The sequence below is a fragment of the Oncorhynchus nerka genome, linkage group LG20 (genome assembly GCF_034236695.1).
Source record: "Oncorhynchus nerka isolate Pitt River linkage group LG20, Oner_Uvic_2.0, whole genome shotgun sequence".
In the NCBI taxonomy this organism is placed as follows: domain Eukaryota; kingdom Metazoa; phylum Chordata; class Actinopteri; order Salmoniformes; family Salmonidae; genus Oncorhynchus; species Oncorhynchus nerka.
In genome coordinates, this window is record NC_088415.1 from 69035204 (window position 1) to 69052823 (window position 17620).

Here is a 17620-nt window from a genome sequence, read left to right on the forward strand (position 1 = left end):
ACTTCTCTTGCATTCAGTGCCAGCAGAGTCAGGCTCGTTGCGAGCAGTGTGAAGACTATTTCTTCCTAATAAAGACCGTAATTAATTTGCCAGAATTTTACATAATTATAACATTGAAGGTTGTGCAATGTAACAGCAATATTTAGACTTAGGGTTGCCACCCGTTCGATAAAATACGGAACAATTCCGTATTTCACTGAAAGAATAAACGTTTTGTTTTCGAAGTAACAATTTCCAGATTTGAACATATTAACAACATATTTGCTCATATTTCTATGTGTTTATTATATTATAATTAAGTCTATAATTGATATTTGATAGAGCAGTCTGACTGAGCGGTTGTAGGCAGCAGCAGGCTTGCAAGCATACATTCAAACAGCACTTTCCTGCATTTGCCAGCAGCTCTTAGCAATGCTTGAAACACAGCGCTGTTTATGACTTCAAGCCTACTGTATCAACTCCCGAGATTAGGCTGGCAATACAATAGTGCCTATAAGAACATCCAATAGTCAAAGGTATATGAAATACAAATGGTAGAGAGAAATAGTCCAATAATTCCTATAATAACTACAACCTAAAACTTCTTAACTAGGAATATTGAAGACTCATGTTACAAGGAACCACCAGCTTTCATATAAACTGGAAACCATTTATCCGGAGGCTGCATTCATTGTAGCTGGGGATTTTAACAAAGCTAATCTGAAAACAAGACTCCCTAAATTTTACCAGCATATCGATTGCGCAACCAGGGGTGGTAAAACCTTGGATCATTGTTACTCTAACTTCCGCGACGCATATAAGGCCCTGCCCCGCCCCCCTTTCGGAAAAGCTGACCACGACTCCATTTTGCTGATCCCTGCCTACAGGCAGAAACTAAAACAAGAGGCTCCCACGCTGAGGTCTGTCCAACGCTGGTCAGACCAAGCTGACTTCACACTCCAAGACTGCTTCCATCACGTGGACTGGGACATGTTTCGTATTGCGTCAGATGGAAATATTGACGAATACGCTGATTCGGTGTGCGAGTTCATTAGAACGTGCGTCGAAGATGTCGTTCCCATAGCAACGATAAAAACATTCCCAAACCAGAAACCGTGGATTGATGGCAGCATTCGCGTGAAACTGAAAGCGCGAACCACTGCTTTTAATCAGGGCAAGGTGTCTGGTAACATGTCCGAATATAAACAATGCAGCTATTCCCTCCGCAAGGCTATTAAACAAGCTAAGCGTCAGTACAGAGACAAAGTGGAATCTCAATTCAATGGCTCAGACACAAGAGGCATGTGGCAGGGTCTACAGTCAATCACGGACTACAAGAAGAAACCCAGCCCAGTCACGGACCAGGATGTCTTGCTCCCAGGCAGACTAAATAACTTTTGCCCGCTTTGAGGACAATACATTGCCACTGACACGGCCTGCAACGAAAACATGCGGTCTCTCCTTCACTGCAGCCGAGGTGAGTAAGACATTTAAACGTGTTAACCCTCGCAAGGCTGCAGGCCCAGACGGCATCCCCAGCCGCGCCCTCAGAGCATGCGCAGACCAGCTGGCCGGTGTGTTTACGGACATATTCAATCAATCCCTATACCAGTCTGCTGTTCCCACATGCTTCAAGAGGGCCACCATTGTTCCTGTTCCCAAGAAAGCTAAGGTAACTGAGCTAAACGACTACCGCCCCGTAGCACTCACTTCCGTCATCATGAAGTGCTTTGAGAGACTAGTCAAGGACCATATCACCTCCACCCTACCTGACACCCTAGACCCACTCCAATTTGCTTACCGACCAAATAGGTCCACAGACGATGCAATCTCAACCACACTGCCCTAACCCACCTGGACAAGAGGAATACCTATGTGAGAATGCTGTTCATCGACTACAGCTCGGCATTCAACACCATAGTACCCTCCAAGCTCGTCATCAAGCTCGAGACCCTGGGTCTCGACCCCGCCCTGTGCAACTGGGTTCTGGACTTCCTGACGGGCCGCCCCCAGGTGGTGAGGGTAGGCAACAACATCTCCTCCCCGCTGATCCTCAACACGGGGGCCCCACAAGGGTGCGTTCTGAGCCCTCTCCTGTACTCCCTGTTCACCCACGACTGCGTGGCCATGCACGCCTCCAACTCAATCATCAAGTTTGCGGACGACACAACAGTGGTAGGCTTGATTACCAACAACGACGAGACGGCCTACAGGGAGGAGGTGAGGGCCCTCGGAGTGTGGTGTCAGGAAAATAACCTCACACTCAACGTCAACAAAACTAAGGAGATGATTGTGGACTTCAGGAAACAGCAGAGGGAACACCCCCCTATCCACATCGATGGATCAGTAGTGGAGAGGGTAGCAAGTTTTAAGTTCCTCGGCATACACATCACAGACAAACTGAATTGGTCCACTCACACTGACAGCGTCGTGAAGAAGGCGCAGCAGCGCCTCTTCAACCTCAGGAGGCTGAAGAAATTTGGCTTGTCACCAAAAGCACTCACAAACTTCTACAGATGCACAATCGAGAGCATCCTGGCGGGCTGTATCACCGCCTGGTACGGCAACTGCTCCGCCCTCAACCGTAAGGCTCTCCAGAGGGTAGTGAGGTCTGCACAACGCATCACCGGGGGCAAACTACCTGCCCTCCAGGACACCTACACCACCCGATGTTACAGGAAGGCCATAAAGATCATCAAGGACATCAACCACCCGAACCACTGCCTGTTCACCCCGCTATCATCCAGAAGGCGAGGTCAGTACAGGTGCATCAAAGCTGGGACCGAGAGACTGAAAAACAGCTTCTATCTCAAGGCCATCAGACTGTTAAACAGCCACCACTAACATTGAGTGGCTGCTGCCAACACACTGTCATTGACACTGACCCAACTCCAGCCACTTTAATAATGGGAATTGATGGGAAATGATGTAAATATATCACTAGCCACTTTAAACAATGCTACCTTATATAATGTTACTTACCCTACATTATTCATCTCATATGCATATGTATATACTGTACTCTAGATCATCGACTGCATTCTTATGTCACTAGCCACTTTAACTATGCCACTTTGTTTACTTTGTCTACATACTCATCTCATATGTATATACTGTACTCGATACCATCTACTGTATGCTGCTCTGTACCATCACTCATTCATATATCCTTATGTACATATTCCTTATCCCCTTACACTGTGTATAAGACAGTAGTTTTGGAATTGTTAGTTAGATTACTTGTTGGTTATCACTGCATTGTCGGAACTAGAAGCACAAGCATTTCGCTACACTCGCATTAACATCTGCTAACCATGTGTATGTGACAAATAAAATTTGATTTGATTTGATTTGTTCTGAGCAAGGAACTTAAAAGTTAGCTTTTTTACATGGCACCATGTTGCACTTTTACGTTCTTCTTTAACACTCTTTTTGCATTATTTAAACCAAATTGAACATGTTTTGTTATTTATTTGAGACTAACTGGATTTTTATGTATTATATTAAGTTTAAATAAAAAAGTGTTCATTGTTCATTCAGTATTGTTGTAATTGTCATGATGATGGTGTTTATGTGAGCCATGACCAGCCTTTCATGGCTACAGATGTGAGTCCTAGTCATTTAGACAGGCTACCATGGGCCTTTTGGGCACAAGGACTATGGTGGTTTGCTTGAAACTTAGGTATTACAGACTAGGTCAGAGACAGGATTGAAAATGTCAGTGAAGACACTTGCCAGCTGGTAAACACATGCTCAGAGTATGCGTCCTGGTAATCCGTCTGGCTCAGCGATCTTAAATGTTACCCTGCTTAAAAGGCCATACTCTTATGGACTACAGAGAGCGTGGCGATACAGTAGTCCGGAACAGCTGGTGCTCTCACGCATGGTTCAGTGTTGCTTGCCTCAAAGCGAGCAAAGAAGGCATTTTGCTAATCTGGTAGGCTCGTGTCACTGGGAAGCTCTTGGCTGTGCTTTCCTTTGAAATCTGTGATTGTTTGCAAAGCCTGCCACATCTGACGAGCTTCAAGAGCGGTTGTAGTAGGATTCGATCTTAGTCCTGTACTGACACTTTGCCTGTTTTTGAATAATTTTACCTTTATTTAACTAGGCAAGTCAGTTAAGAACAAATTTGAGCCTTTAGCTCAGTACGATTGTTGCCTGTAATCCATTGCTTCTGGTTGGGATATTTACTTATAGTCACTATGGGGACAATGTTGTCAATGCACTTATTAATGAAGCTGGTGACAGATGTGAACTCCTCAATGCCATCAGATGAATCCAGTCTGTGCTAGCGAAACAGTCATGTAGCTTAGCATCCGTTTCATCTGACCACTTCCACAGTGAGCACGTCACTGGTATTTCCTGTTTGAGTATTTGTTAGTAAGCAGAAATCAGGAAGATAGTGTTATGGTCCGATTTGCCAAATGGAGGGAGAGCTTTGCGTCTGTGTGGAGTAAAGGTCATTTAAAGTTGTTTTTACCATCTAGTTGTAAAGGTGGTAGAAATTAGGCAAAACTGATTCGAGTTGCCCTGCATTAAAATGACCGGCCACTAGGAGCACCATCCCTGGATGAGCATTTTCTTGTTTGCTTAGCGCCAGCACCGGTTTGTGGTGGTAAATAGAGACCCACGAAAAATAGATTCAAACTCAAAGTGTGTTATGTTTAGGGCAAATTCAATACAACACATTACTGAGTTCCACTCTCCATATTTTCAAAGCATAGAGGTGGCTACATCATGTTATGGGTATGCTTGTAATAATTAAAGACCAGGGATTTTTTCAGGATCAAAAATAAAAGGAATGGAGCTAAGCACAAGCATAATCCTAGAGGAAAACCTGGTTTAGTCTGCCTTCTACCAGACACTGGGAGATAAATTCTCCTTTCAGCAGGACAATAACCTAAAGCACAAGGCCAAATCCACACTTGCGTTATTTACCAAATGAATGTTCCTGAGTGGCCAATCTACTTGAAAATCTGTGGCAAGAACTGAAAATGGTTGTCTAGCAATGATCAGCAACCAATTTGACAGAGCCTGAATGAATGTGAATATAATAAATGGTCACATGTTGCACAATCCAGGTGTGGGAAGCTCTTAAAGACTTACCCAAAAAGACTCACAGGTGTAATCACTGCCAAAGGTGCTTCTACAGAGTAGTCACTTAGGGGTATGAATACTTATGTAAATTAAATATCGTAATTTCATTTTCAATACATTTTCTAAAAACATGTTTTCACTGTCAATATGGGGTAGTGTGTGTAGATGGGTGAGTAAAAAAAATGTATATATCAATTTTGAATTCAGGCTGTAACAAAATGTGGAATAAGTCCAGGGGTATGAACACTTTCTGAAGACACTGTATGCATGCGTGTCTGTCACTCACGTCTTCTTGGATGTCGATGTCACTCATCAGTCCTTTACTGTCCAGCTCCTCCTGCATGCTGGAGATGGCAGCGTTGTTTCCTGGTACTCTGTAGATCCCAGTGTACTCTAGCCCTCTTTCCTCTACCAGCTTACAGCACACATCCACGATGAGGGGAACAAACTACACAACACAAACAAAGACTTTAGCATTATACATATTGTATAAACTAACAGACATCACTTTCATATACACAAAGCAGAACTTATACCGCACACATTAAAGGGAAATTTAACCGCTGCTCGTTCAGTGTATATGTCTGTCCATTAATATGTCATAAAAATCTATAACTTCCTCACTACAAGCAAATACGAGCGTTTCTGCATCTCAACGGTAGAAACGGGACATTCACATTTCCTGGTTCAAGCAAACCATAACATCCAGAATTCAGGACATAGTACCGCCCCTGTCAAGGTGGATCCAGTTTAACCATTTATTATTCTTTGCGTCGACAACAACTATAAAGTAGTTAAATGTTGGCTAATCACCGACTAGTGTGTATCCTACAGACTAATCCGGCTGAGGATGACCTTGACGCCAGCTTTAGTAGTACAGATCCTGTAGACCCATTGGATGAAAGCGCTCAACATCATTGGACTCGGAAGAGGAAAATACCACATGGGGCTGGCAAGAGCCAAAGTGTATAGTCTGAGTCCAAGGTCATGGAGCTCGAACTTCTGACACACCAGCTGCCATTGCCAAACACAGGACAAGGTTCACGAGCTGAAACACATTCAGGACCCTGGAACATTCAGCAAACACAACATCCATATCCAGATAGACTGATGTTGTAGTATAATATAGAATGCCTAGTATTCCTAGACACCATGCTTCTACACCTGCATTGCTTGCTGTTTGGGGTTTTAGGCTGGGTTTCTGTACCGCACTTTGCGGTACAGAAAACGCTATTATTGCAAAAACGTTATTAGACTTTCATGGGCAATCGTTGTGTACGGTTTGTATTCCTACTATATCAGCTGATGTATGAAGGGCCATATAAAAAATATATATATTTGATGCAGGGAGCTGGTGTATCATTTCAACTAATTTGTTGGCAAATAAACATATTTCATTAAAATAGTAGATGTAGCAAATAAGTAGACATGGCTTGTATTTAAGACCATGTTTATTTGCTCTAGAGATCAAGCTGAGTTTACATAGTATGCAGGTATAAAAATATTCTACTAACGCCTATAATAAATACTACAGTTCCACTACTTGCATATGGTGCGTTGGGGGTGCAGTGGTGTTCATAGTCACTCCCCACTTAGAGCAACCCCCCCCCCCCCCGATACAAAGCTGTATCGTCTGTAAGAGAATTGCAAAAACGCTATTAGACTTTCATGGGCAATCGTTGTGTACGGTTTGTATTCCTACTGTAGCAGCACGATGCAGATCATCAACAGTTGGGCCCCTCAGGGGTGTGTCCTAAGTCCCCTCCTGTACTCCCTGTTCACCCACGACTGCGTGGCCAAACACGACTCCAACAGCATCATTAAGTTTGCAGACGACAACAGTGGTAGGCCTGATCACAGACAGCGATGAGACAGCCTATAGGGAGGTCGTCAGAGACATGGCAGTGTGGTGTCAGGACAACAACCTCTCCCTCAATGTGAGCAAGACAAAGGAGCTGATTGTGGACTACAGGAAAAGGCGAGCCGAACAGGCCCCCATTAACATTGACGGGGCTGTAGTGGAGCGGGTCGAGAGTTAAGTTCCTTGGTGTCCACATCACCAACAAACTATCATGGTCCAAACATACCAAGACAATTGTGAAGAGGGCATGACAACATCTTTTCCCCTCAGGAGACTGAAAAGATTTGGCATGGGTCCCCAAATCCTCAAAAAGTTCTACAGCTGCACCATCGAGAGCATCCTGGCTGGTTGCATCATCGCCTGGTATGGCAACTACTCGGCATCTGACCGCAAGGTAATACAAAGGGAATTGCGTACGGCCCAGTACATCACTGGGGCCAAGCTTCCTGCCATCCAGGACCTATATACTAGGAGGTGTCAGAGAAAGGCCCAAAAAATTGTGACCAAAGTCGTAGACTGTTTTCTCTGCAACCGCATGGCAAGCGGTACCGGAGCGCCAAGTCTTGGACCAAAAGGCTCCTCAACAGCTTCTATGCTCAAGCCATAAGACTGCTGAACAATTAGTCAAATGGCCTCCCGGACTATTTACATTGACACTAACAGAAACGCTAGATAGCTACCTACAACACACAGGTATATTTACTCAAAGACTAATGAGTCAAAGCCAAAGTCATTCCTTTACTCTTCGTTATCACAACATTTATCCAGTTTTGTTCCAAATGAGGTGCACTGAGGCTAGCTAGCTAGTTAACATTAGCTAGCTAGCTATAACATTAGGCTACAGTACTTTTGGGGTATAGCAAACAAAGCTAGCTCAACATGGATTGTAGTGGTACTAGCAAGCCCCGTTATGGCTGAATCAATCACAAAGTTACACTGTACTGAACAACACTGCCTCATGTAAAAAGAGAGCTCATATTGCTAGCTAGCTACAGAAAGCAAAACCACTTACTCGTTTGGCATTTGCTCTCCTAGTCCAGCTGGACAAGGCTGCCGCCCCCAGTTGATCATGGAGGTTCTGAAGAACATCTCCAGCACCCATCTATCCATATGTGCGTCAAATCCTTGATGGTCCGTCACACACACACGAGCCATGAGGTCTGCAGTAACTCTCTCTAGTAAGAACCGTCTGCGATCTAATTTGTTGCAGCACAGACATTCCTCTGTCGGCATGGCTGGACGGCCACCGCTTAGGCACCACCGGTCAGAGTCTGACCGAGGCTTCCCATCGCTGCTTGCTGGTCATGCAATTGTTATTGTTAGTGCCTCAACTCCTATTCACTGTATTCTGGCTCAAATGAATAGGGCTGTGTGCCCCTATGTAAAATAACATAAAAAACGGTTTTGCCGTCCAGCACTTCTTGGAAAGACAAAAATCATCAGAAGCAGCCATCAGAAGCAGAACACAATTTGACAAGGAAGTAGGACTCCCGTCAGGCTGTAGTCTTTACAAAGCCGTGGAAAATGAGTCAACCTAGATATCCCGCTATGTTGAGGCAGGTAAGAACATTGTTGAAACAAGTCCAATGGCTCTATTGAACAAGGACAACCATTTCTACTTGCAGCTAGCGTGACTGTGCAAATCAGAGAAACAAAGGCCACAATAACTGCTACAAAATATGACTCTGTTCATTTTTAGATCGGAAAGCAGGCCTCTTGGTGCAAAAAAAAAAAAGAGAAGTGCACTATGGTGCATAATTATATCTGAAACACCCCTTATGCAGGGAGACTGGAATAACAACCCAAATAGTGTCTAGAGGAAGTTTCCCTTAAAGATCACACTACTCAACCATCAAAAAAAAAAAAAAAACAATTCATTCAACATCATCATCATTTCCATGTCTCTCTCACATGTAAACACACACTCCCTCGCTCTCCTTACCCTGTTGGTCTGTGCAGGTGGGCAGTCATCGAGGCGCACCCCAAAGGTTACCCCAGCAGTGCTCTTCTTCTCAAAGGGTTTCCTCATGATGCCGGGGATGCCCCTCCTCCAGGCAGCCTTATCCCGTGGAGGACTGGATTCATCTGACAGAACACACACAAAGCAGCCATCTGAGTGATAATCCACACTACAGATACACACTCAAACCACACTAGCTGCTGGAAGGTCAACAGCTGCTTGTGCAGACAGTCAAAGATAAACATTTTCAATAACATACTGTATTTCCACATGTAATCCTACCCTATTTATTGTCTCCTGTTCTTGTGTGATGTGCAACTTTCCTGTGTAGTATAGCTAGAAACTTCATCATGCCCTGCTTTTCAGCATGTAAAGGACACAACATGTCTACCTATGGTGAATGTAATCCCTTGCTTTAAAGCCGAGATCCATAAAAGGTGAAACAGGTCACTGGTCACCCCAGGCACATGACTTATTGTTTTACTTTTGTTTACTAAATGAAGCGTTCATTGTTTCCAGTAACTTCTTTCTTGTAATAATGACCTTACCTCTCTCTCCTGTTTTGGGTGAGTGGGGGCTCTGGCCCTTGCCCTCTCCCTTCACCCCCAGGAGGGTGTGTCTGATACTGAGGGACTGCCGGGAGGTTTTGGGGGAGGGCTCAGTCTTGCTGCTGGGGGCACTGGATCAAACACAAAAAGGTCATATTATCGTACATTCAATTATACAATATGTGAATTTAAGGACTTGTGCATAAGTGGGTGTAAAATGATGTTGCATTGTGGGTCAAATAAATATGGTGTGTGTTTCTGCATACCTCATCATGGTGTTGTACTCTCTGATCTTTCTGCTGATCAGGTCCTGGCTGGTTATACCAGCATTCTGAAACATATAATGGACAACAAACTATTAGTTTTCACATAACTGGAACACAAGCTAAGGACAAACAGAATTAACTATTTTGGAAACGAAAAATCATGGATATTAATGAACCCAAACTTTAATGGCTGAGCAGTAACCTCACATAACCTTTGGACTACCAGCACATTCAGATTTCTCAAGTATATGTTGTCTTATCAAATATATATATATATATTTTTTTATAGTTCTAAGTGAATAGGATTTAGTAGTTAACCACACTGAATCATGTTTGAGCTATTTAGGAAGTCATGGGTTCTCCCCATTAATGAAAGACTCTGTGGGAGACTGAGACCACAGACAAAGACCGAAGGCTAACTGAGAGGGAGCAAACAGCTGAACAAGCAAGCACACTGTTAGCTCATTTCACAGCCAACAGACAAGTTAACATTAAGCCAAGAAAAAAAACCACATTCTTGTTAGGGTCCAGCAGGAAATGTTTGTGTTTTTGTATCCTAGTGATCCTACATACAGTAAGCATGAGAAATCAAACGTTAAAATGGTTTGATATTATAAATAGGCTCTAGTAGAGATTCTAAAACAGGACAGTGAGTGTCTTATTTGTGGGGTAAACACCAAACGCAACTGAGACAAACTACATTGCCATAAACCCAAGGAGAAGAATGTTTAACAAAAGCGAGTCTCTCAGCCCAAAAGCTATTGCTTCCACTAGTGACCAAGGACAGTGAGAATGACTCGTGTAAATGAAATAGAAGATGTGTAGCCTGAGCCCCGATGCAGGCGAGGCTATTCACAAGTGATGGCTGTAAAATAGCACACTGGCATTTGACACATCTGCCTTGCAGTTAAGGTAGGACCTGACAAAAATGTGGGTAGTAAAATTCTAGCTACTGTATGCAAGTCCCTTTGGATAAAAACATGGGCTTAGCAAAGAATAATCAAATGTGGGATAGACCTATTACTATAAAAATCACATCACCGTTTATTAGTTGTGTACAGTTTTGCAGATGATATCGCAGGCGCAGCGAAATGCTTATAATCATATGATGAGCTTGGTAACACAGTACTGCAGTGTTGCCAGGCAGAACCCACCTCATCATCCAGATTACTATTCTCCTGGATGACTCGGATCCATGACAGCATGTCATCCCTGCCCTCAGCCTGGAACAGATACTCGCAGTCTGACGTGGTCAGACGCAGCACGTTCTTCCGTTTCGTGTCGCTGTAGGAGATGTCAATCAGGCAGGCCTTGACACTGATTGGCTGTGGGTCGTCGTCGGACTGGGAGTGGGAGGAAGCGTGGGAGACGCCGTCCTTCTTGTCCTTGTAAAGCGTGAGGCCGTGGCCTCGCAGCACGGCATACATCTGCTTCCACGACCTCGAACCCCCACGCTAGAGAAAGAAAGAAAAGAAAACGGAGAGAGAGAGAGAGAGAGCGAAATGTTGAGTTAAGGACCTGCATGAAGATGTAAAGAGTTAGCACAGTGTGGGCGGGTGTGCGTGATAACCTTTTCACACAATTGTGGATATTTTTGTTTCACATTGTCCTTTCCAGCAACTATGGTGGATACATAACCAGACCAGCGAAGTAGAGCTCCATGTGATTTTGCAGTTGGACAAGGGTAGAAGTGTGAAAATATACCTTGCTCTTCTCAGTGTTGATCTGCCTGAAGTTGAGCCAGCCTTCTTTAGAAGAGTCACTGAATACATCTGAAGAGGAGTCCCTTCTGGAACCGGAGTCATCAGATGACTTGTGTCCATCCAGAGCCTACACACACACCAGGAAGAGAGCCGGTGGTCTTAAAGAAAAAAGCTCAAATCCCCAGGGAGTCCTTTTCTACTGGTATTTGGGGAGCATCAAAGCGTGTCTGACTAGTGTAGCAAAATCACACAGACAGGTGAGTTCATTATGGCCGAAGAAATCAAGATGATTCAGGCAAAGCCAGGAAACCATACAACACATCCTGTCAATGTGATTAGGAAACCTTTCAAAAGCACGGGGAAAGTACAGACTGTTTTCAAACCAGTTGCATAAAAGTAGCAGCATGTCCCACCGTTAGACACTCTGATTAGGGATAGATATTACCGGCTTTTTGCCCACATATGTTGGGTAGCCATTATACTGGCTGTATAAACACAGCCAACATGGCTTAGTTAAACCTTTATAGAACTGCTATAACCCATTTAAAGTTGTTATAAAGATAACCAACATGGTGTGGTTAATAAAGCCTGTATTGAGCGGTTTCCTCACCTTCCTCAGGCCTCTCAGACTGGGCATGTGTTTACTGTTTGACCGGCTAGAGACAGAGGAGAAGGGAGACAAATAACTGATATTAGGAGGATGAACCAAAACCATTGGAGAACAGTATCAAGTAGAAAATGAGACCAAATTCCACATCTCTAAATTTAAAAAAGGGACTCACCCTCTGCCTTCCTCTCTGTAGTTATCCAGACCCTCGTCGCAGGATTTGGACCGCTCTTGTTTGGTCTCGGCATCAGAATCCAGAATAGCATTTCTGAGAGACTCTTGAGACCGGGACAAACAACGACAATGTTTTTTAGAGCGTGTAGACAGAGTGATGTGGCATAGCTGAGTGTTATTGGTGAGGTTCAGTGGTGGTGTTCTCTGAGGTAGCTTTAGGGCTCAATATCACAGGGCAGAATTGTGTTCATATCAAATGCAGAGCCAATTATACTCTGAAGTGATTTAGCACTGATGGAGGAGACATCCTAGCTGCTTTCAAGCCTGTATAAAGAACTGGGTCAATGTCATGCTTCCTCAGAAAACTCCAGCACCGAGTTCTGTCACATCTATTATGTGGCAGAAACATCAAGACAGTAACAACGCAATGGATGCGGCTGAAAAGGCACTGTAGTATTCCCTATATAGCGCACTACTTTCGACCAGGGCCTATGGGGATTGGGGATCTGGTCAACAGTAGTGCACTGCATACGTAGTGTTTCAGATGCCACCAATGACTAAAACAACAACGGCATTGACAACACAGCAACTGACCGTACTCTATTTGCACCTTAACCATGACAACCAGGAGCCCCGCCCCCAGAGTGCCTCTTACCTTGGTCATGTGACAGCTGTCGGCGCATGAGAGGGTACGGGGAGGAGCTTGGGCTAGGGGGGGCTGTAGTTATGGCTGGAGCGACAGATATCACGGCGGAAGCAGGAATGGACGTGGCCTCATGGTCAACACTAGGGCTAGCCGGCTCATCTGCAACAACACAAGCTTAGGTAGTACATGATGGATAAATATATGTTATGAAGCACTTCATTAGTCATCATGTTCCTCCATCTCACCATGATCTTCCTCATCATCACAATGGATAAAATGTACCTAAACTTCTGATTATGGTGCAACAAATTTGTTTAAAACAATAATTCAGCTTCCTGAGATACTCCAGTTACGTATCATCAACAAGTAGACCACTGCAGCATTATGAAGTGTCCCAAAGACACTTATGGCACTAGACCAACACGGCTCCTAGGAATGAGGACGTCTCTCTCCCCCTCCCTTTCTGACATGGCCTGTTTTTTAAAAGAAAAGTGTGAAAGTTGTTAACTGCTGAGTAGAGCAGCATCTCCAACGCCGCCCAACCCGGGCCCGCCGAGCCCAAAACAGCTCAGAGTGCAAAGCTGCTCTCTGCCTGCAGCCGTGGGGCCTGTGGAGCTAAATTTAAAAGCCACTGCCCTAGTTCCTTCCAACATCCCAGGCTGCGCCCATCTCTCATCTCAACCAGGGCCAAGGAGAAGGAGCGTGAAGGAACACCACCAATGTAGCCCCATAGGCATCCATCACCAATATAGGCCTATCCCATAGGCATCCATCACCAATATAGGCCTATCCCATAGGCATCCATCACCAATATAGGCCTATCCCATAGGCATCCATCACCAATATAGGCCTATCCCATAGGCATCCATCACCAATATAGGCCTATCCCATAGGCATCCATCACCAATATAGGCCTATCCCATAGGCATCCATCACCAATATAGGCCTATCCCATAGGCATCCATCACCAATATAGGCATATCCCATAGGCATCCATCACCAATATAGGCCTATCCCATAGGCATCCATCACCAATATAGGCCTATCCCATAGGCATCCATCACCAATATAGGCATCCATCACCAATATAGGCCTATCCCATAGGCATCCATCACCAATATAGGCCTATCCCATAGGCAGATTCACCCTCGATGTGGACACAAACACACCGTCAAATCTTTAGATCTAATATTCACCCAATACAGCTATACAACATGGGCCAAATGTACAACAACCCCATTGATGCAGTCTACTTCAAAGAGCTGCCGTTATACAAGCTACAAAAAGATACCACCAACCACCCAACTTTTTGAGACGCAAAATAACTGCATACAAGAAACTGGACTTCTTATGGGTTACACACCACCCCTTCCCCCGTCTGAAGAACTCAACACACCGTCTGGTTCCTCCAGCGTCAGGTAGCGGCGCTCACACTCCTGGCAGGCCCTGCACCAGCCCCCTTTGTCCAGCCAAGCCCAGGGCCCCAGCCCCATGGCCAGCCTGTCCACCAGCAGCATGCTTCCCAGGGGGGGGGGGGGGATTACCAGTCCTGGGGGATGACCCTCACCACACCTAGCCTGGCCATAATTGAACTGGCACAGGACCGGAGCTCCTCACTCAGAAAAAACAACATTCCAGCTTCTCTGTTAGTGCTGGACCCAATCCACGAGTCCTGAAGTTCCTTGCAAAGTTCAAAAGGTGAAACTTTGCAAGATAAATCCTCAATGAGGTATCGTATTTTAAAACTCTCAAAACAATTAAATGGAACTTAAATTCATGTTTCTAAATTATTCCAAACAAAAAACTAAAATCCAGCAGGCGATGGATGATCATATTCCAGTAACACCAGTCATTTTTTAGATTCCAATTAAACCCAGACATGGACACTTATCAGCGGTTAGATCCAAGAGGGTAAGGAAAGAATGTGACCTGGACCAGAGCTAAAGAAAGCTAAAGACGACTAGTGACCAACCGGCTCTGCCACTCTCTGCCACTACCGGGTGGGCCATGGGAATGGAATCTGACCTCACATGACAAGAGCTGAGAGCCCCTACCGTACAGACAGTGGCCTGCCTGCCTGACCTTTCAAACGGGTCATTGATGGGAGCCTGAGGGGCTGGTCAGGCCTGGTCAATCAGACCTCTGTTCTCTGAATCACATCATGGGCACCAGGCCCAGAGTGGTGGTGCTGTGGCTGCCCCAACACCCTCCCTCCTAACTGTAACTGCCTGCTTTGTCTGCACCTGGCTTGGCCCTGCCTGCCTGATTCACTACCAGCAGTGGTGGTATGGACGGACCATGACAGGCAGACATGTAACTGCTACATGCTACATGACACAGAAATAGATTTCTAACTGGTTAAATAAAGACCATCATCATCACGGGAGATAATGTAAGTAAGGCAGTCTGGTAACAAGATGTCGGTGCGCGTCTATTGCCGATTCCAGCTCGACTTTGCTTTATGACTATTTTTGTGTTAATTATTACTTTGTTAGCTCAGAATGTTTGTGCAATAATTTCCTACGAACACTCGGATAATCGATCGGAAGCTACACACACTCAGTTTACCAGGTCTGGAATAGTACATGGGCTCCTGTTGCTCCTGGCCGAGATGACCTAAGGCAACGCCAGCAAAGAAGAAAGGGGGACTCTAAGCTAGGCTGAAAAGGCAGGCTACATGGCCTCCTCTTCCTAGTATGGAAAATAAACTTTGTGAACTCAGAGCATGGCTTTAATCGCAGAGGGTCATCAGGAAATGCTGTGTCTTGTTTTTCCTCAAATGTAGTTTACGAACAACACACTCGACTCAACACACTCGAATGATTTTCCATATTCCGAAAGGGTCAAATGGCAGCTTCTGGTAAGATTTGGGGGGAGCGGAATCTTTCCTCAAACAATTCCTGGTGTACAGTAGTGGAAAACATTGCGAGCTCCTGTTCACCTGACCAGGAGGTGCTAAAATGACAAACCCACTATATGCCAAGGGAATTCATGTGTGTTATCACAGCTGTGTACATACACTGCCACAAGCAAACAACGGCGGCACTTAGCGAACTTTACAAGATCATTAGCCAGCAGTCACAGGTGACTTTAACCAAGCCCATCTAAAACATATATATATATATTTAAATGTACACTCCTGGTCAAAAGTTTTTGACCAGGACAGGGCCAACCAGGTAGGATATAACCCCACCAACTTTGCCAAAGCACAGCCCCCACACCACTAGAGGGATATCTTTAACCACCAACATACTACGGGGGGCAACCCAGACAGGAAGATCACGTCAGCGACTCCAACCCACTCAAGTGACGCAACCCTTCTAGGGACGGCATGGAAGAAGACCAGTAAGCCAGTGACTCAGCCCCCGTAATAGGGTTTGAGGCGGAGAATCCCAGTGGAGAGAGGGGAACCGGCCAGGTAGAGACGGACAAGGGCGGTTTGTTGCTCCAGTGCCTTTCTATTCACCTTCACACTCCTAACCAGACTACACTCAATCATAGGACCTACTGAAGAGATGAGTCTTCAATAAAGACTTAAAGGTCGAGACCGAGTCTGCATCTCTCACATGGATAGGCAGACCATTCCATAAAAATGGAGCTCTAAAGGAGAAAGCCCTGCCTCCAGTTATTAGCTAAGAAATTCTAGGGACAGTAAGGAGACCTGCTTCTTGTGACTTTAGCGTATGTATGTACGGCAGGACCAAATGGGAAAGATAGGTAGGAGCAAGCCCAGGTGTAATGCATGGTAGGTTATCAGTAAAACCTTGAAATCAGCCCTAGCCTTAACAGGAAGCCAATGTAGAGAGGCTAGCACTGGGGTAATATGATCATTTTGGGGGGGTTATAGTCAAGATTCTTGCAGTAGTCTAATCTAGAAGTGACACAAAGCATGGATACATTTTTCTGCATCGTTTCTAGACAGAAAGTTTCTGATTTTTGCAATGGTACGTAGATGGAAAAAAGCTGTCCTTGAAACAGTCTTGATATGTTCGTCAATAAGAGATCAAGGTCCAGTGTAACGCCGAGGTCCTTCAGTTTTTTTTGAGACGACTGTATAACCAAGATTAATTGTCAGATTCAACAGAAGATCTCTTTGTTTCTTGGGACCTAGAACTAGCATCTCTGTTTTGTCCGAGTTTAAATGTAGAAAATTGAATGCCTTCGAGCCAATCAGTTGTGTTGTGTCAAGGTAGTGGGGGTATATAGAAGATTTGGTAAAAGACCAAGTTCATATTATGGCAAGAACTGCTCAAATAAGCAAAGAGAAACGACAGTCCATCATTACTTTAAGACATGAAGGTCAGTCAATAAGGACGTTTTAAAGAACTTTGAAAGTTTCTTCAAGTGCAGTCGCAAAAACCATCAAGAGCTATGATGAAACTGGCTCTCATGAGGACCTCTGCTGCAGAGGATAAGTTCATTATAGTTACAAGTCTCAGAAATTGCAGCCCAAATAAATACTACACATTTCATAGTTTTGATGTCTTCACTGTTATACTACAATGTAGAAAATAGTAAAAATAAAGAAAAACCCTTGAATGAGTAAGTGTCCAAACTTTTGACTGGTACGGTATGTGCAAATGCTGGACTGGCGCCAAAGTCAACACGGACTCATCCTTCATACAAAAATAACACTATTACTGTCTGGGCCTATTATGTTAGTGGGCTTATTTAGTTAGTTGATGCAGATAGATCATTCAGGCCATGTACGTCATTCATGATGAGAATGTTAGCTAGCTAGCTAAATTAGAACATGTGATTAGAACCCGTTCAGCAAGC

At 44.6% G+C, this 17620-nt stretch overlaps 1 protein-coding gene across 1 annotated transcript in view; it reads right to left on the bottom strand.

Annotated features, from left to right (window-relative positions):
• The window catches only part of LOC115103018 (rho GTPase-activating protein 21-like), an 89145-nt gene that overhangs the window by 12786 nt on the left and 58739 nt on the right, over positions 1-17620 (bottom strand). Inside the window, 9 exon segments of the mRNA XM_029623571.2 lie at positions 5363-5524; positions 8880-9022; positions 9446-9576; positions 9712-9776; positions 10866-11165; positions 11416-11541; positions 12025-12070; positions 12197-12299; positions 12851-13000. Of these exon segments, the coding sequence (XP_029479431.2) occupies positions 5363-5524; positions 8880-9022; positions 9446-9576; positions 9712-9776; positions 10866-11165; positions 11416-11541; positions 12025-12070; positions 12197-12299; positions 12851-13000 (1226 nt within the window).